At 47.8% G+C, this 20,686-nt stretch overlaps 1 protein-coding gene across 1 annotated transcript; it reads left to right on the top strand.

The window, feature by feature from the left end:
- Positions 1–1,273: 1,273 nt before the first annotated feature.
- Positions 1,274–12,569, top strand: CX3CR1 (C-X3-C motif chemokine receptor 1). Its single transcript, XM_065399692.1, has 3 exons — positions 1,274–1,339; positions 2,918–2,989; positions 11,498–12,569. The coding sequence occupies exon 3, from the start codon at positions 11,511–11,513 to the stop codon at positions 12,567–12,569; it is 1,059 nt and encodes a 352-aa protein (XP_065255764.1). The 5' UTR covers positions 1,274–1,339; positions 2,918–2,989; positions 11,498–11,510.
- Positions 12,570–20,686: the final 8,117 nt, after the last annotated feature.

Genomic DNA, 20,686 nt, shown 5'->3' with positions numbered 1-20,686 from the left:
GCAACCTGTCACAGGGGTCACTTGGCTAGTAATAACCGAGGTTGGTGGAGACCAGAGTGTGGCTGTAGTGTAACAAGCCATGTTGGACTTATAATTATTGATGCAGGATATTATCATGACACTGATGTAACCATAAGTCCTGTTATTAAATACAAAGGCTGAATGGTATTTACACGATTGCTCTAAACATGCCTAAAAAGCTGAACTTACAAGCAATTTACTACATCCAAACAGTAACAAAAGGTTTATAAGCATTCGATCAGGTACTTACAAATTGGACTAAACCCAGGGGTTCTTAGACCCTTGTTGGTCAGCTCCAACCTGGTCAGGCAGGTATTAGCAATGAATCCTTTACGAGTTTACTTTTTTATACTCTTTAACAAGCAATGATGTCACTGCCAATTACTGACTTCAGCTAAAAAACAATTTGAGAAAGTTCACCCTTATTTCCAGTATTAATCCAGATAAAATTTACCACCTCCTTGTCTCCTCAGGGCCTTTCCTCCCTCTCTCTTCCCTCCTCCTTGGTGACCAACAGTTTTTCCTTTGCACCTGGGTTCACATAGGCCCTAATATTTGAGATAACACTGTTAAGTGGGGTGGGAAGGGCCATGTTGGCTCTTTCTAAGACAGATTCTGTCTTATTTAAAACCATCTTCAGTCACTGCTGCTGGTCAGAGGCCTTCTGTTTAGAAGCTTCTCTTTATTTCATTAGTCTTGGAACCAGACCTCCTCCAGACTTCTTTCCTTTTGATCTTTCAACTTATCACTTTCAAGGCCTTTTACTTGCTAGTTAGGGCTTTTCTTTACAACACACATTTCTCTAGCCAAGTTTAAGCTAATTCTAATATTTTATATTGATTCTCCGAGCAGGCTGGTGGAGTCAGAGTTGCTGAACCAGGGCTGCTTAACACACACTGACACTCCGTGCGTGCTTGTACGCTGGCTGGAAGCATCCAGACAGGGAGCTAGAGCAGCAGGGCATTTTAAGACACTCGGGGTTACAGGACAAGTGGTGGCAGAACCTCTCACCGGTTTGGGTCACGCCCCAAAAAACAACACCCGCCTGGCTTCATTATTCCACCCTACTAACAGTGTGGGACCTGAGCAGAGAGCTGACTCTGCAATACATTATTGCGTGAGTAGATGAATAGCCCAAGAACATTTTGCAGTTCAGCCCAGGAAACGTTCATTTCCCCTGCTGAGCGGCGGCTGGTTGTATAGATGCTGTGCACTACCAATACCACAAAAGGATGACAGAAGAAGTAGAAATCTTTTTAAGGAACAATCAGGATCAGCTAGAAGAACATATTCACTTTCCATGGCAGCATACCCTCAGGTAAGAGAGAATTATGTTTTATGTAGAATTTGAAGGCGACACCATAGAAGAGGGATATTTACTAATGGTCTCTTATGTATCTAAGGAACTCTGTAGGTACCAACCTCCTGCTATCTGAGTTGACATTTAAGGTTCTTAAAAATGACAGTATAATGGGTAACAGCCATGAAACTAGAAAAGGGGAAGTTTAGGTTAGACATTATGGAGGTGGAGGGGAGAAATCTTGCTGTGAGATCAGGAAGACAGTAGAATAATTTGCCATGAGAAATAATTAAGCACCACCACCAGAGATCTTTAAGGATACATTGAAACACTCATGGATTTAGTGTGTAAGACAGTCCAGCACTAGAGCAGAGGGATGGACTGAAGGACCTGTCTACCCTGTCATCTGACAGTCTCTGGGTATTGTTTATTATTTTAGATTTGTATTAAGATTTTACAAATACACAAGGTGCCAGGGTATATTACTGCCCAACATGGTCCAAAAAACAACCATCCCCACAACATCAATGTCTACGCACATCCCTTTAATACAGAGAAAATGGCAGAGAGGAGAAAGGAAGCGAGAAAGCATGGTGTGGAAGGATGATCTTATGGTATAGACACTGACCCAAAAGATCTTATTCCTGGCTTTGCCACAGATTTTCCATGTGACCCTGGGCAAATTGCTTGATCCATTTATGACTCAGCTTCCCAACTGTAAAAACTGGGATAATTAATAAATAAAGGCAGGCTTACCTCACGGGGTTGTGAAGATACATGTATTTATGTTTCTGATATGCTTCTCTAATATGGTGATGTAGGTCAGATAGGTACCAGTAATGAGATAGATGCACCTCCAGAAAGATGAACAAGTGCTTCCAAATATGTTACCTTGCAACAAACCATCAATAAGTGTAGCACACCCCACGGGTAGTGAACTGGTTAAACTATAACGAAAGAGAAATATGGTCACTATCTACAAGTATATGAAGAATCTCATTAAAATACCAAGGAGGGAAAGGAGTTGTTTTAAGGAAAGTTAAGGCTGAATACACCTCTACCCCGATATAACGCTGTCCTCGGGAGCCAAAAAATCTTACTGCGTTATAGGTGAAACCGCGTTATATCGAACTTGCTTTGATCTGCCGGAGTGCGCAGCCCCCCCCCCCCCCCCCCCCCCCGCCGGAGCACTGCTTTACCGCGTTATATCCGAATTCGTGTTATATCGGGTCGCATTATATCGGGGTAGAGGTGTACCAAGAAAGATTTCCCAATTCCTATTAGATGGTGGAATAATCCCTAAAAGGAAGAAGTGGTTGGAATCCCCATTACTGAAAACTTGGCTAGACACTTCTGGAAAAGACAGGCTGCAATGTACCTCATTGACAGGCAGATGAAGTAGCTGACTTAACAAGTCTTTCATCTCTAATTTCAAGGAAGGTATCATACAAATAATCATACAAAAAACAACAAGGGGAAGGGAGGGGTGAGGAAGTAAGTAGGTGTGGTATTTTAAGGAAGAACGAGAGGGTGGAATTAACAGTCACTGCAAAAGGGCAAGATAATGAATTCCATGTGAAAATTTGTCTTCAACAGAACATAGAAAAGAAATCTGAATGATTAGAGAGGAGGGAAGACCCTGCAGAAAGAACTACTGACAAAGAGCAGGTAAGATAAACTTAGAAAAAAAATTGAATCTGTATGAATTGGCCCATCCAGTCTTAAAAGCATTCAAGGAATCATCCAACATACATATTTACCACAGAAAATTAATTTCTAAAAAGTATGGACTGCTTGGGGGAGGTCAGCAGACTGGGGGAAACAAATGTAGCAGGGGCACAACCAGAAATTTGGTAAGAAGTGGGCCCAACGTTCTCCCCACACTGCTCAGCCCAGAACACTCCCCCTGCTGCTCCCCCACCCCGTCCTGAGCTCTCTCACACTTCCTCTGCACCCACTCCACACACACTCCCCTCCTGCTGCCCCACACCTAGCTCCACACCCTTTCCCTCACCTTGCCCTGTGGTCTCTCCACCTCTACACCCAGCCCCAAGCTCTTACCCAGAGAGGCAGTCAGGCTGAATAGCACTATTTCCCCCCCCCCCCCCCCCCAGGGGACGGACAGTTCTGGAAGCCTACTGTCTCTCTGCTTCCCTAGGAAGCACCAAAATCCCAGATCCAACCCTTCCACCCATCTGGGGTTTCCCAGTGGCCCCTGCTCCACTTCTCCACCGAGACTGGGGGTGCCCAGTGCCCATAGGGTGCAGGAAAGATGTCAAAGGTGTGGGGGCCAAGCAGGAGCACGAGCTCACAATGCCCCTCAAATTTAGCCTGGCTACCCCGTCATCCCAGCTGGGAAGGGGCTCTGCTGTTATGCCTCCCAGTTCTAGTCAGGGGCCAACGGGTGGGGGGGCGGGGGGGCTGGGCCCTCTAGACATCTCCCCCCCCCCACCATTGAACCACTGGAATATAGTACACATTTAAAAAAAAGCGGAGTGAGCCTAGCAATTATCATCCTGTAAGGCTAACAGCAAAACACCAACCACCTCAATGGAATTATCAAGCAATCAATGGAAATTAGGTGCATAAGTGCTTGTAAAAATCCCATTAGGTGCCTATCTGCATCTTTAGGCACCTAAATACCTTTAAATCTGGTCCTTTGGGACTTAGGAGTCTAAGGCCTTGGCTACACTTGCGAGTTACAGCGCTGTAAAGCCTCCCCCAGCGCTGTAACTCACTCCCCGTCCACACTGGCAGGGCACTTACAGCACTGTATCTCCCTGGGTACACCGCTGCAGGTACTCCACCTCCCCGAGAAGCATAAGAGATACAGCGGAGTGGCTACGACTCACAGGTGTGAGTGTAAACGCTTGCAGCGCTGTACTAATCACCTTCTCAAATGGCCAATCCTCTCCATTGTTGTGACCGGCTGCAGGAATGCGGAAGTGCCGGTTTCAAAGCTCGTACCACAAAGAAAAAGCGAATAATTTGCTGTTTGCTTTGAGTGAGTGAATGAATGAGCAGGGGGCCGGGAGTTTGGAACTTGCAAAATAGGGTGCTGACACGCTCCAAAAAGCACTCTCTCTCCCCCCACACTCCCTGTCACACTCCACGCCCCACCCCATCCCGTTTTGAAAAGCACGTTGCAGCCACATGAATGCTGGGATAGCTGCCCATAATGCTCCGCTCCCAACACAGCTGCAAACGTTGCAAGTGTGGCCACGCCACTGCGCTGGCAGCTGTCAGTGTGGACAGACTGCAGCGCTTTTCCCTACTCAGCTGCACGAAGACAGGTTTACCTCACAGCGCTGTACAGCTGCAAGTGTAGCCAAGTCCCACTGACTGTCAATGAGACACAAGAGAGACTACAGACCTAGATCAGGATAATTACGCCACTTGGTGTGAAAAATCCACATCCCTGAACGATGTAATTAGGTCGACCTAACCCCTCATGCTTCTCCCATTGACATAGCTACCACCTCTTAGGAAGGGGAATTAACTACCCCAATGGGAGAAGCATCTTCACTTAAGCACTTCAGCGGCACACCGGCATTGGTGTAGCTGCGTCAATGCAGCATTTTAAGTGTAGACCTGCCTTAAGTTACTTTTGAAAATGGGACTTTGACATCTAAAACTCTGCGCACCTTTTAGCAACATGGCAGTAGTGGCACAGCCGTGTCGCTAAAAGCTGCGTAGTGTAGACATAGCCTAAATCCTAAAAGTGACAGTTGTAATGATTTATCGAGTCAAAGTGTCTTTCAGAGAGGATCCATGGGGTAACCCCTGGGGATCAGTGTCTCTGGCCTTGTGAGAGTTCAAACAGCAAAGAGATGGAAAATTTTCCTGTGTCTTTGTTTTATTTCCTTCATTCAGTCTCTAAGGCTATGTCTACACTACACAGCTGTTAGCGACATGGCTGTTTGCTGGCTCTCCTGCTGACAAAAAACTTCTACCCCCAACGAGCGGCGTTCGCGTTGTCGGCAAGAGAGCGCTCCTGCCGACAATGCACTGTTCCCACTGGTACTTGCTGCGGCAAAACTTTTGTCTTTGGGGTGGGAGGGGGGGTTAACACCTCTGAAAGACAAAAGTTTTGTTGTTCAATTGCCAGTGTAGACATAGCTTAAGTCCATAGGATGAGCTTCCTTGCATGTAGCATTTCCAAGGTGTGATAGGCCATTAACCAATCCTTTGTATTGCGCTGGTCCTTGACGGCCCACCTGATTTTGACAGTTCTTCTGGACAGGCAGGGGGAATCGCTCTTCCCATCTGAGTTCACAAGTTTAAAACAAACATTTTCAAAAAGCTATAAAGCAAAACTTACATATTTCCTTATAGCATGGAATACAGACAGTACAAGTGAGATTAATGCATGCAGCAACTGACAAGCATTGTAGAGAGTCTAACCACTACATACATTCTTATAAGACTGATACCTATTTTGGGCAACTCAACAGACACAAGTGAACTGGTCTGGTCTCCAACTAGGAGTTTGTCCCTTCTTAGATAGTGCCTTCAGCCTTGGCAAGAGCTGGCACCTGGCCTGCCAGCATCACAGAGGCATCACCAGAAGCCATAGAACTTCATCAAGTAGCGAAAGAGAAACACACACCAGCCTGCAAGCGGATCCCAGGCAGGCAAGAGGCGGATGGGTGTAATCACGGGTATGCAGAAGCAGTTGCCTCTGTGTGTGGGAAGGGTGATGGAGAGAATAACTAGGGTGGGACTGCCTAGGCATCCGTATGTCTTCACATATGTCTCCACTATAAGTTAAGGCTTGTCCAGGACCAGTGCAGGCATAAATTATTCAGTATTATCTAAATATTCCTGCCTGCTGTGAAACACGGTCTCAGGGAGAAAACCCACATCTGTGCTGGGTACACTGAAGCCGTGGTTTGTTTAGATGAGCAAATCAAACAAGAGTGTGAAGGGTGTGACTGAGTGTGAAAAATCCTTTAGGGTAGATTAGCACCCGAGTGAGAACATCTAAAATAGACCTTTGGCTAAAAGGTCTGTTTTTGACTTGTCAGCAGTAATGCCTGTAACTCAGGGCACATCTTCACAGGGGGATAATGTGCTCTACAGAGCTGTGATTTCTAAAGCACACTAACATTTTGCTCATTAATTGATCTGTAGTCCCCTTGTGCATTTTAACATAGTACCACAGCACTTCATTAAAGAGCACTAGGGAACTTTTAGTGCACACCAGCATGGTCTACATGGACCAATTAATGCCTAACACGTTAGTGAGATGTAGAAATCATGCCCCCATATTGCACATTTCTGCACCATAGAGACAACCCCTGCAGGTTCTTAGCATGGTCTAAAAGTGGTTAGCATGAGTTTTTGTAACATCGTGTTGAAATGAGTGAGCAATTTGGCTGGAAAGATGAGAAATGTAAACTGGGTTTGCTCTCTTTTCACCAGACGTGTGGTTCATGGCCACTAAAGGTTGCAAAACTATTTATATATGTATGTGTGTATATTTACATTTATACACATACACACTACAGCAGTGGTCACCAACTGGTCAATCGCGATCTTCGGCGGGGCTGCCGCTAAGACAGGCTCCCTGCCTGCCCCGGCCCCACACCACTCCCGGAAGCGGCCACCACGACCCCGCGGGCAGAGGGACAGGGGTCTCCCTCCACATGCTGCTCCTGCCTGCAAGCACTGCCCCCGCACCTCCCATTGGCCAGGAAAGGGGAGCTGTGGCCAATGGGAGCTGCAGGGGCAATGCTTGCAGAGAGGGACAGCGCGCAGAGCCATGTGCCACCCGCCCCCCTCCCAGGGGCCACAGGGGTGCATTGGCCCCTTCCAGGAGCGGCATGGGGCCGGGGCAGGCAGGGAGCCTGCCTTAGGGGCAGCCATGCTGCGTAGCCAACTGGGAGCTGCTGGAGGTAAGTGCTATTTGGAGGGAGGCTGCACCCCAACCCCCAGCCCTGACTCCCCTCCCAGAGCCAGCACCCTGTACCCCCTCCTGCATCCCAACACTGCCCCAGCCTGGAGCCCCCTCCTGCACCCAAACTCCCAGAGCCCACCCCCCACTGCACCCCAACCCCCTGCCCCAGGCTCAGCTCAGAGCCTCCTCCCACACTGCAAAGCCCTCGGTCACAGCCCAGAGCCTGTACCCCCTCCTGAACCCCAACTCCAACCCCCTACCCCAGCCCAGTGAAAATGAGTGAGGGTGGGGGAGAGCGAGTGACGGAGGGGGGGCGATGGAGTGAGTGGGGCAGGGCTTTGGGGAAGAGGCAGGGTGGATCCTGGGTTGCTCTTAAATTCAAAAAGTGATCTTGGGCGTAAAAAGGTTGGAGACCACTGCACTACAGTATAGAATGCTTGAGAATCACTGATGTGAAAAAGAGTGTGTTGGCAGCAGGGCCGGATTAACTCTTCTGTGAGCCCGGGGCTATTAGATTTTGTGAGGCCCCTGTATATAAGTCATTTTCCTGGGAGGGAGTTTGGTGCAGGAGAGGGCTGGGACAGGGAATTGGGGTGCAGGAGGGGGTGCAGGGTCTGGGAGGGAGTTTGGGTGCAGGAGGGGATTCTGACCTGGGGCAGGGGATTGGGGTGCAGGAGGGGGTGCGAGGTGCAGGCTCTGGCTGGGAGGTGCTTACCAGAGGCGGCTCCCGGCCAGCGGCGCAGCAGGGCTCAGGCAGGCTGCCTGCCTGCCATAGCCCCATGCCACTCCCGGAAGCGGCCGGCTGCGGACACATCTCTGCGGCCCCTAGGGCGGAGGGGGACAGCGTGTCTCTGTGCGCTGCCCGCACCCACAAGCGCTTCCCCCGTAGCTCCCATTGGTTGGGAACATGCTAGCAGCCGGCCGCTTCCAGGAGCGGCGTTGGGCCATGGCATGCAGGCAGGGGCGGCTCTAGCTTTTTTGCTGCCCCAAGCACAGCAGTCAGGCGGCTTTCGGCGGCATGCCTGCGGGAGGTCCCCGGTCCCGCGGATTCGGCGTACCCGCCGCCGAATTGCCACCGAATCCGTGGGACCGGCGGACCTCCCACAGGCATGCCACTGAAGGCTGCCTGACTGCCGCCCTCGGAGGGACCAGCAGGGCGCCCCCCGCGGCTTGCTGCCCCAGGCACGTGCTTGGTGCGCTGGTGCCTGGAGCCACCGCTGCTTGCAGGCAGCCTGCCTGAGCACCCCACTGCACTACAGGACTTTTAGTGGCCTGAAGTTGGAGATTACTGCCTTTGATTTATTTTTGTGGGGCCCCCCTTGAGCCGGGGCCCTGGGCTGCAGCACCTAAAGCCCCTGCCTTAATCCGGCCCTGGTTGGCAGGGCAGTATATCATCTGTTACCTGAAACCAAAAAGCAGAATATGTTCTACAGTTATGTTTTTGGAAGCTTGGTAAGCACAAAAATAGAGCAGGACTGTGCTTGGGACCAGAGGAAGTAGACTACAATAAAATGAGCTGGAGAGAAAAAAAATAAGGAAGAGAGATGGTTTGAGAAAGAAGCAGAAGCTGATTTAATGTTTGCTGTATTCTACAAGGGCAAGTGTTTGAGTGAGGGGTTGTTACAAACATTTATAGCCTAGTGCAGCTAGATCCCTTACTAGGGATCAACATTTTTCAAAATGCCCTTACGTTTGCAATAAATAGAACAATGATAAGCCTATAGAATTTACGTGTGTGTGTTTCAAGAGATTGACAGAGAATCCCGACTGCAAAGGGTAAGGGTGTGCAGGGAGAGGGAGATTCTCTTAGCTTTAGACTGTAATAATATTTTCAACATCCCATGACCTCCCTGTTTGCCTTTCATAACACAAACAAACAAACAAACAAACAAAGAACTAACGACTGGTACTAATCATAATGAGCCTTCCTGGGGGAGGGTACGAACCACCAGTTAAGAGGCACTGGCCTAATTGAATACAGCGTTACCATAAGAGCCAATTTTTAAAAAAAGAGGCACCTACGTTATATACACAAAATAGGAAGCTGTGGGAGGACACAAGGAGGTGGCTACATACACATGCATTCCAATTGCATGTGCAATATGGGTAAGTAAGTGTACAACCATCCGACTGTGTCTGCAATTCCCCCCAAGACTCAGCATGCCCTATGGCATGAAAGCCACTGTCTGTCAAACACAGCTGTGCATGTTGTGGTATGGTATTGAAACTTTCCAAAGGAACCCACAAGCAGAGTGGTTAAGCTTGTATCATTGAGAGAGGGTCAGCACAGCCTGAGGCCCATAAAGGGGGAGAGAAAGTAAAAAAAAACCACATACGTTCCCTGTCTCAAAATAGCGAATGTCAAACAACACACCTGGGGATCAAATGCAGCATAGAGATGAGGGGGTAGCCAGCAGATGCTGTTAAACCTCAAGATTCAGCTTCAGGAGCTAGCCGTATTTAAAAGTCCTATTGATCAGACATTTGGGAATAGCTGGATAAACTTACCCCATAAATCAGAGTAACGAGTGACCTACTGTGTGATGGGCAGACGTCCGAGAGAAGTCTCAGCATCACGAGAGCAGGCAGAGCGGAGAAGAGATCGCTTTTGCTATGGTGTCAGAGAGGCTGATTTGAGCATTACAGCCGTTGCTCACCCTGCCAGCCAGGATACTGCAGTGTCCATCACAGAGCTGTGTATCCAAGTAAAAAAATCAGATCAGATGAGAAGGGCCCATCATGATTACCTAGTCTGACCTCCTGCATACAGAGGCCATTGGTTTCTCTCAGTAATTTCTACAGCATCCCAATACCTTGTGGCTGAACTAGTATACACATGCAGTAAGGAAGAATGTATCATATCCCTTTAGTAAACTGTTCCAATAATAAGAACAGGAGTACTTGTGGCACCTTAGAGACTAACAAATTTATTTGAGCATAAGCTTTTGTGGGCTACAGCCCACTTCTTCGGATGCTTACTCCCACTGGTAAAGATTTACAGAGCAATTCCAGTTAGAATTTTTCTAATTTCATTGATGCTTATTATGCCTTTGCTAGCATCAGATTCCTTCTCCCCATTACGTTTTTATAGAATGATCAATGCATAGAGACGACTGAATTTAAATCCAGCAACACAGATGTGGCTGCTGGATGGACTCTGCAGGCCGGCCCATTGATTTAAGTGAGAATGCTGCCTGCATTGGCACTGCAAGAGCAGGCTAAGGGTGATTTCTGCTTATTACTAACATTGCCCCACCTACTCCCTTCTCTAGCTTTGCAGCTAGCAGCAGTCAGAGAACCCTTCATCATTAGCCTTTCTCCAGCCCTCTTTCCTGTGCCAAAACCCCAAAGAGGATTTTAAATGTGTAAGAGGACTTTTCATTTCAAATGTTTTGGAGTAGAGCAGGTTTGAACTTTGCACAGTGAGATGTTGTAAAACAAAGCCACAGCTTCCAGCTAGCACAGAAAATAGCTGATAAATTATTACAAAATAAGAGATAAACTTCACGCTGCATGGCAGAAATCAATCACCAATGACTTGGCATTACAAGGAAACATCCTCTGTGGGCAAATGAATTCCTAATGGTCAATAGTGCAGTTTCTTGCGACTTCTACTGAAGCATCTGAAATCTTTGTCTTTTACTACGTTTGTACAGTGCCTAACACAACGGGGCCTGATCTAAACTGGGGCCTCTAGGCAACACTGCTATACAAATTAACAATGAAGCATGCAAATTTCCAATCTACCTTTTCTTTTTGTTTGTCAGAGGATGGTGGGAGCATGATTCAGGGGGTAGCTCCTCTGAGCTGGAGATTGGTTTGAACACCAGTAAAATTGCCCCTTCATCATGGGCTTTCACAGGCCATTCTTTCTGTGCTATGTTACTGGGCTTCTGTGTCACGCATTCTTGATATACAAAATTCCTGTGAGTTTCCTACATTAAAAAAATGATTGTTTGCAATCAAACAAAGGAGCCAACCCATTAAAATAACACATGCTTTAGGCAAGCAGCATGGGCATCTCACTGGTTTTTAATCATTCCCCACAAACAGAACTGTTTGTAGAAATCCTTAAATGCTATATCTACCAGTGCTCAGGGTGTCCTACGTTTTATGCTGACGAACAGATTTATTTAAGGCATTATTTGTGGGGGTCAACTCTTGATTCACTGTCTCCAAGAAGAGAACTTGGCTCGCTCACTTAACTGTATTTTGCAGGTTGCTGGATTTACCTCTCTGATGACTATTTTTCCTCCTTTTATATTTTCTTTTGCAAGGCAATCACTCATCATGACCCAGGAATTCCCTGAGGTGACAACTGAATTTACCTATGATGAAGCAGCTGCAGTTTGTGATCAAGTAAACATCCAGGCATTTGGGAAAGTATTTCTGCCAGCCTTATATGCCCCTGTGTTTGTTCTTGGCCTGGTGGGGAACCTCCTGGTGGTTTTTGCCATCGCGAAGGGCAGCCGACAGAAAAGCATCACAGACATTTTTCTCTTGAACTTGGCTATCTCGGACCTGCTCTTCGTGATCTCTCTTCCTTTCTGGGCTTTCTATGTGATGCATGGATGGACGCTTGGGAACATTCCATGCAAAATCATCTCCTCACTTTATTATGTGGGTTTCTTTGGGGGCATGTTTTTCATCACCGTCATAAGCATCGATAGATACCTGGCCATAGTTCGGGCAGCATTTTCTCTGAAAGCCAGAACAGTCAGCCATGGCTATCTTACCACTCTTGGGGTGTGGGCGGTAGCCATTTTAGTCTCAGTGCCACAATTTGTGTTCACCCAGGAGACAGAGGAACAATGCATCCCTAGGTACCCTGATGATCTTAAGGAAATCTGGCCTATTTTCTGCAATGTGGCAATGAATGTCTTAGGGTTCCTTATCCCAGCCTGTGTCATGAGCTATTGCTATTTTGGGATCATCAGGACATTGCTCTCCTGCAAAAATGCCAAAAAAAAAAGAGCCATCAAACTAATTTTAGTGGTGGTGGTTGTGTTTTTCCTCTTTTGGACCCCATACAATGTACTGATTTTTCTGGAAACTTTAAGACACTATAAATTGATTAACCAATGCCACGAATTTATCGACTATGCAATGCATGCGACTGAAACACTAGCATTCAGTCACTGTTGTCTCAATCCAGTGATCTATGCTTTTGCTGGGGAAAAATTCAGAAAGTACCTTTGTCACTTGTTTCTAAAGTGCTGCTTGTTCCTGTGCCCCTGTGGGCCCTGCCATCGATACCCGGCTAGCTCTCTAACTACCGCTCCAGAAAGCATGCTAAACAGCAACCAGACCCAGAATACCAGTGACCAGGATGCCTCTGTCCTTCTGTGAAAGGTTTTGTTAGCATATCTCTAGAAATACACCTCCTCCAGGCTTCAGAGTGGTAGCCGTGTTAGTCTGTATCAGTAAAAACAACGAGGAGTTCTTGTGGCACCTTAGAGACTAACACATTTATTTGGGCATAAGCTTTCGTGGGATATAACCCACTTCACCAGATGCATGGAGTGGAAAATACAGTAAGCAGGAATAAATATACAGCACATGAAAAGATGGGAGTCAAATATAACATGTGAGTGTACCTGAATGTCAGGTATTCCTTTTGCTCAGCATTAATTATTTTTGAAAAGTACAGCTTTAATGATGACAACTGAACAACACGTAAAAACAATATTGCAGCGGAATTAAGAAAAAAAAGAGAAAAACAGCACCAGGAAGAAAAGAAGAATTTAAGGACAAATCATGTGATAGAAATGTAGACAATCAAAGTGTGTTTGTGAATATAAACATACCTGTATGCACACACATGGAAAAAGGAAAAAGCAATCTCTGTAAAGTCCATGGTCCAGCTGATTGATAGTAATGGGGAATATTTGATATACTGTATATTGGGTTACTCTCAGAGTCCAGTGTAAACTGAGGAATGCCTTTGTTTTTCCATTCTTTCTGATACAGCAGCATGTTCTTTTATACTGTATATAAGTATATATTTGGTTTGAAAGCTCTTTGGGGCAAGAACGTCTTCTTATGTCTTATGGGAAGCACCCAGCACATTTCTAAAGCAGTGTGTAAAGGATTTTTGTTTTTTTCTGGATTACTTGTTGCTGGTTGCTACAAGTATTTTATTTGTTAATGCATAGCTAATAAAATACTAATGGTTTTAAAAAGTTCTTTTTAGTTATTATTATTAGTTTAGTATCAACAATATGCTCAGCACTATACAATATGTAAAAACGAGGACAAAGACTGGCTATAACTTGTTTCCTGATCCAAAGCCCACTAAAAATCAAAAGGAGTCCTTCCATTGACTTCAATGGCTGTGAATCATGGCCTTACAGCCCTAAGCCCCGATTCAGCCGAGCACTGCAACACATGCTTAAACGCTTTGTTGAATAAAAGCTGACACACAGAAGACACACCTGGAGAGGGGATAAGTAGGTTGGGATATTTTTGAAAGCGTCATCGTTTAAGTTATAAACTCAATGATTGAGTTCACACCAGCTATTCAAGAGTAGGGGAAATGGGCCATATTCAGTACATTGTAAATATATGATGACTCTTAAACATGCCCCGCTAATCAATCACATTGGACTGTTTTTTAAGAGATTAAAGCAATTCCAACACCACAGTTTTCTGGAACCAAGGATACATGTGAACCCTAAAGTATTTACAGATTTCAACTTTCCTGTCTAAAGTCTGTGTGTATAAGGAGCAGTTTAGATCTGTTGGATTTAAGGCATGTACTACCTGCCCAAGAGTCAGCTAACATATTTTATACATTGCACTTATAAAATGAGCTGAATAAGTGGCAACACAATAATATATGAACAGTATATAGGTAAATGTAATTAATAACAAGAAGTAGTGCAATTAGAATCTTAACCTCTTCAGAGTTCCAATGCTGAGCCAGTGTCTGACAAAACCAAGGATCCAGTCCTGAAAAATGAGCCCACGTCGGTGGACCCCTGCACTTTCATGGATCCTCGTTGATACAGCTGGTCCAAAAAATGTCTAATTTTTAAAATTTTCAACAGAAATTTTTTTTTCCACAAAAAAAAAAGTTCCCATTTTTCAACTAGCTCTATTCATTGGCTTTCATAGGGCTGTGGAAGGGCTCAGAGATCTGCTTATGCAGAGTCAGTTGGAGAACTGGGACCCAAAATTCTGGATCTCATCACCGCTGAACCGCAAGGAAGTTAGGATCTGAACCCACCTATAAACATGATACTTTAAAGCCACAGAACCACCTGGAATGTTTTCTTCTTTACATGTAATTTTACTAATATCCCATTTTTGCAATTGTGTAACCAGCACTGATTAATAATGAAATAGAAATTTCTAATTAAATGCACTAGATTTAATCAAAATATTACAGCTGATGTTTTAGATGTTGACTAGAAGCATGTGGACACCCATTCTCCATTCATTCTAATGGGAATTGGGTGCCCAGATATCTTCGATTACTTTGAAAATTTTGGCCTAAATATTTAAACCAGCCAGGTAAGAGATCGCTGCCCTTCCCAGCAAAGCAAATAGTTCCTTTTTAAAATATCATGAACTGTGCAGGAAAAAAGAGGAAACACCCAGGGGTAAAATGAGAAGTGCCTCCCAGGCAAAGACAATGACATCAAAGTAAAGAGGTTAAAAATAAATGTTAGGAAAGCTCTGTGCACAAGCATGAAATGTGGTTGGACATGAGCAAAGAAGTCACACTTGATAATGTAATCACTTTCGTTTTGCATTTACACCCGACACACAGAGCATGAGTCCATGCCTATTGAATCAATAGGAGTCTTCCCATTAAATTTCAATGGACATAGGCTCAGGCTGCAGCAGTGTGTGAACAGCAGTGCACACCGAAGTGCTGCACTGTAACTCCCTCGCATGGCTGCTCCAGGCATGAACTAAAAGGTTCCTAGTTCACATTAATATAATCCTCTTCCAATTACATTAATGTCAACTAGGAACCTTTTAATTCACACCTGCAATGTTCACATGAGGGAGTTATAGTGCAGCACTTTGGTGTGCATTGCTATTCACACACTCCTGTAGTCTGAGCTGTGGGGTTATGTAGACAGACCTCAGAGTGGCAATTCTTCAACAAAAAAACTTCAAAAAGAGATTCCAACGTGAAGCTGCAGAACTGGAATTAATTTGCAAACTAGATACCATCAGATTAGGCCTGAATAAAGACTGGGAGTGGTTGGGTCATTACAAAACCTAAACTTAATTTCCTCAATACTAATTTCTCCCTACTGTTACTCACACCTTCTTGTCAACTGTTTGTAATGGGCCACTCTCTTATAGGGTGACCAGACGTCCCGATTTTATCGGGACTGTCCCGATATTTGCTTGTTTGTCCCACGTCCCGACCAATGTTAGGTCAGGACACTGGACAAACAAGCAAGGCTCCCGCGCACAGGCGGAGCCCGGAAGGGCTCGCCCCCCCCTGCCGCCCTGACTCCTCCCCCTCATTCCCCCATTGGATCCCTCCCCAAATCCCCGCCCCCATCCCCGCCCCCTCACTGCCCCATTGGCTCCCTCCCCAAATCCCCGCCTCTTCCCAAGCATGCCATGCCTGGGAGACACGGGGGAGCGCGGGGCCGGGGTGAGTGTGAGTCCGGCCTGGCCCCAAGCAGGCAGGACTCGGGCGCGGTACCTGGAGAGAGAGTAGGGGGGCGGCCCGCGGGGCCAGACAGCGGCTGTTCTCCCCACCTGGGCAGCCGGACTCGGGAGCAGCCGCTGCTGCAGCTCCCACTGCCGTGGGGGGAGGAAGTGGCCAAGCACGTGGCGCTCGGCGGCTGCGGCTCTGGTGCCCGGGCCCAAACCCCCCGAGCCCGGGCCTGCTGCGGGGACCTAGCAGCACGCACGCTGCGTCCTGCCCCTGGCCAGTCGCTTCTGGGCTGGCTACCCAGCTGGTGCAATCCCGCGGGCGGCCCAAGGGCGGAGGCATCGGCAGCCCCGTTCGTTCCCCTGCGGGACCCGAGTGGGATGGGGGGCTGGGGCCTGCTGCCCCCACTCCGGGGCCGCCCGCGGGATTGCACCAGCTGGGCACCAGCCCAGATGCAACTGGCCAGGGGCTGGGCGCGCACAGCATGCGTGTTGGGTCCCCGCAGCAGGCCTGGGCTCGGTGGGATCGCGGGCACCAGAGCCGCAGCCGCTGAGCGCCACGTGCTTGGCTGCTTCCTCCCCCCGCAGCAGTGGGAGCTGCAGCAGCGGCTGCTCCCGAGTCCCGCTGCCCGTGGGGAGAACAGCCGCCGCCTGGCCCCGCGGGCCGCCCCCCTACTCTCCCTCCAGGTACCGCGCCCGAGTCCTGCCTGCTCGGGGTCAGGCCAGACTCACACTCACCCCGGCCCCGTGCTCCCCTGCGTCTCCCGGGCCTCCCTTCAGTGCTTGCGGAGGGAGGAGGAATGGTGTGTGTGTGTGTGGGGGGGGGGGTTGTTGTTGTTTTTTTTTCCCTCTTCCCCCCCGCGTCCCGATATTTGACCTGGGTGATCTGGTCACCCTACTCTCTTACCATTTCAAAAGTTATTTCTCCTCCCTTGGTATCCTGCTGTTAATTGATTTATCTCGTTAGACTGACTTAACACTTGGTAAAGCAACCCACATCCTTTCATGTATTTATACCTGCTCCTGTATTTTTCACTTCATACATCCGATGAAGTGGGCTGTAGCCTACGAAAGCTTATGCCCAAATAAATTTGTTAGGCCTGGTCTACACTACCCGCCTGAATCGGCGGGTAGAAATCGACCTCTCAGGGATCGATTTATCGCGTCCCGTCAGGACGCGACAATCGATCCCCGAATCGACGCTCTTACTCCACCAGCGAAGGTGGGAGTAAGAGCCATCGACGGGAAGCCGCGGAGGTCGATTTTGCCGCCGTCCTCACAGCGGGGTAAGTCGGCTGCGATACGTCTAATTCAGCTACGCTATTCGCGTAGCTGAATTTGCGTATCTTAAATCGACCCCCCCCTGTAGTGTAGATGTAGCCTTAGTCTCTAAGGTACCACAAGGACTCCTCATTTTTTAACATATTCCCTTAGTTACACTTGTCAGGGACAAATGATACTTCCACCCTTCTATGTCTTCATTTAGCTCTCTGTGAAACAGGAATCTCCCAGGGATTTTATGAAGCTAATTTCATTGAATTTGGTGTACCGTATTTGGAGAGCCTTGGAGGGAAGGTGCTACAAGAGGGCAAGTGCTCTGCTGGATTCAGTTTACAGACGCTCATTTTTACTACTGTGACACTTGTTTGAAATCTCAGAAATGTCTCATACCAGAAGAAGTGGTGCTCTTACCCCCAAAATAACCACATTTGCTTTGCTTGCACAATGCTCATAGCTCTAGCAGTAAAAGTGCTGCTGTTATCACCACTTTTTTAACACATCTCCACTATAAAGGTAACCAATAACCAAGAGAGTTTATTTACATTGCACGGTTACGTGCATTTCTGCTCATTCTGTATTCCGTGCTCCCAGCTCCAATATGTTCTTTATGTATTTAGATAGGGTTACCATACGTCCGGTTTTTCCCGGACATGTCCGGCTTTTTGGTAATCAAACCCCCGTCCGGGGGGAATTTCCAAAAAGCCGAACATGTCCAGGAAAAATACTCCCAGCTTTGTCGGCATCCCTGACTTACCTTAGAGCGGGCTCCAGCGACTGCTGCTGCTCCCTGATTCCTCAGCTCTGTAAGAGCTGAGCTGCCCGAGAGCTACCGGCTTCACGGTTTGCCGGGCAGCCCCCAGACCTCCAGACCCTGCGTCCCCGGCCAGGCGCTTCCCCTCCCAGGCTCCAGCTGCACTGGGGAAGCGCCCGGCTGGGGGCGCAGCGGGTCTGGAGGTCTGGGGGCTGCCCAGCAAACCGTGACGCCAGTAGCGCTCGGGCAGTTGTTTCGCGTGGCTGGAAGGGAGGAGGGGGAATGTGGGGCGCTCAGGGGAGGGGGCGGAGTTGGGGTGGGGTCTTTGGGGAAGGGGCGGAGTTGGGGCGGGGACTTTGGGGAAGGGGCGGAGTTGGGGCGGGGAAGAGGGAGGGGCGGGGCCAGGGCCCCGTGGAGTGTCCTGTTTTTTAAAACCTTAAGTATGGTAACCCTAATTTAGAGCCTTATCCTAAGCCCTCTGAATTCACTTGAAATCTTTCCATTGACTTCAGTGGGCTTTGAATAATGCCCTCAATAACAAGCAACCCTCATGCAAAAAAGTTAGCTCTCTTCAGAACCATCATGATGTGATAATTCAGTTACTTTAAGCTTAAGACCTACCAACTATGACATTAACACAGCAAATTTAAGCCAACATGATTCACTAGCACAGATTCTCTCAGCTCTGAGGATTAGCCTGGATCAACTCTCACCCCACAGGACCAGGACTAGCCAGCATCCAACCCACTACATACTGCAAATTGGGGTGTGAACAGATGAAGCACTCTGCCAGGATCAGATAAAGTACTTATTGCCTGCCATACATTAAGGGCAGATTTTGGCACTGGCTGTTGCCCTACAACAAGGGCTATAAAAGCTCTACAGCCAGAAGGGGGGGGAACACCCCAAGTGCAGGCACTGCATAGGACTATCCTGAGAGTCCTCATGCTGAAGCTGGTAGGATATGTGAAGGGCCACAGGGCACTTGCTCGGAGCAGGGCTGGGAACAGGAGGGGAGGCCCTGTAATCAGGGCCAGCTCCAGGCACCAGCCGACCAAGCACGTGCTTGGGGCGGCACCTTGGAAGGGGCAGCCAATCTTGGAGTGGCGGGGGGCACTTGGGGTTTTTTGGTTTTTGGTTTGGTGGGGCGGCGCTCGAGGTTTTTTGTTTGTTTGTTTTTGTTTCAGCGGCGCGGGCAGTGGGGGAGGCGGGGGCTGGCGCGGCACTCGGGGGGTGGGGGTTGGCACGGCACTCAGCGGGGGGCGGGGGTTTGGGCGGCGCGGCGCTCGGCGGGGGTTTGGGCGGCACGGCGCGGCACGGCGCTCGGGGGGGGGGTTCGGCGGCCCGGCGCGGCGCTGGGAGGGGATTTCGGTGGCGTGGCGCTCGGGGGGGATGTTACAGTGGGACGGCGCTCTTTTTTTTTGCCTGGGGCGGCAAAAAAGTTAGAGCCGGCCCTGCCTGTAATATACACCACTATGTGGTGGTGGTGGGGCAGGAGGAGGGAGATGGCAGCTCCTGGTTGCGCTTTACCTTACACCAGGGGCCACATCAGTCTGTGGTAAGGTAAGAACAGATGATTTCAAATGATGGCTTAAAGCCGCTTTTACCTGCTCACCCCCTCCCTTCTCCTCCCTGGAACCGCTTGGACCATCCTGCATTTCTTGGAGGTGCAGCTCAGAATCCTGGCCTAAATATGTAATTCTCCTTCCATGTGAATGTATAATATCGAATCTAGTATTAACCGGGCCAGCTATTTCATGGCTATTAAACCCTTCCCTATACCTTCTGTGATTCTTATTAAGGCACAATGAGCTTGTATTTGACCACTACATTATTTTTATTTACACTTTACACAGTCGGGCAATCAGAGCCCACTGTAAGCTGCAGCCAGCACTGTATATTCCAGAAATCTACCTTCCAAAATGGAAGATAGCCCTGAGTTTCTGCAGCCGCATCCCCACTACTTTACACAACAGTGGGAGCGACTCCACACATACTATTTCTGATCTATGAAAGCTAAGGACCAGTACTAAGCAGAGTAATGGGGGTGGCCCCTGGTGTAAGGTAAAGCGCAACCGTGAGTCAGGAACATTTGACACGTTCAGCAATATTGACAACTGAAAGTGCCTCTTTACAAAATATTACTTCTGATGACTTAATTGATGATTTTGTAAAGAAAAAGTGTAGAAAAAAAAGCTATCTGAATAAATATTTTTTTTTTCAAATTGAATAAGTTTCTTCAGAGGAAGTTAACTTTTATTTTTCCACTCATGCATCATCTATACTTTTTATTTTTACACATTTTTCATGTTAGCGTAATGCAAATACAAGCTTTCATCTAGACCAGAAGTTCTCAAACTGTGGTCTGAGAACTCCATTCTCAGGTGGACCAAGGAAAAGTTATGATTTTTTTTAATAAAGCGCTCTTATCCAAAGCACTTTACAATAGTTCGCTAATGGTACAAACAATATTTGGAAAGATCATTAAGTGGTCCGCCGAGACCCTCAGCACTTTTCAAGTGGTCTGTGAAAAAAAAGTTATATTACAAAAACAATCAAGGTACCTCACTTTATTTTCATTTACTTCCTATTACTTACAATATAGGAGGAGAATGGGGAAAAAAAGAATGAAAAATGGGGGTCAGGAGAGATAAGCGAGAATGTTCTTTTTCTTGGCAGGGCCCCGTCGGGGGGCCCCCAAAATGAAGCTGAGCACAGGACCCCACTAACTCTAAATCCGCCACTGTGGGATACATAGTCCAGTCAGGGAGCCTGGCCTATAGATGACTGTGGGAGCACAACACACCCA

Source organism: Emys orbicularis, chromosome 2, assembly GCF_028017835.1.
Source record: "Emys orbicularis isolate rEmyOrb1 chromosome 2, rEmyOrb1.hap1, whole genome shotgun sequence".
Lineage (NCBI taxonomy): Eukaryota > Metazoa > Chordata > Testudines > Emydidae > Emys > Emys orbicularis.
This window is presented reverse-complemented; position numbering and strand designations above follow the sequence as displayed.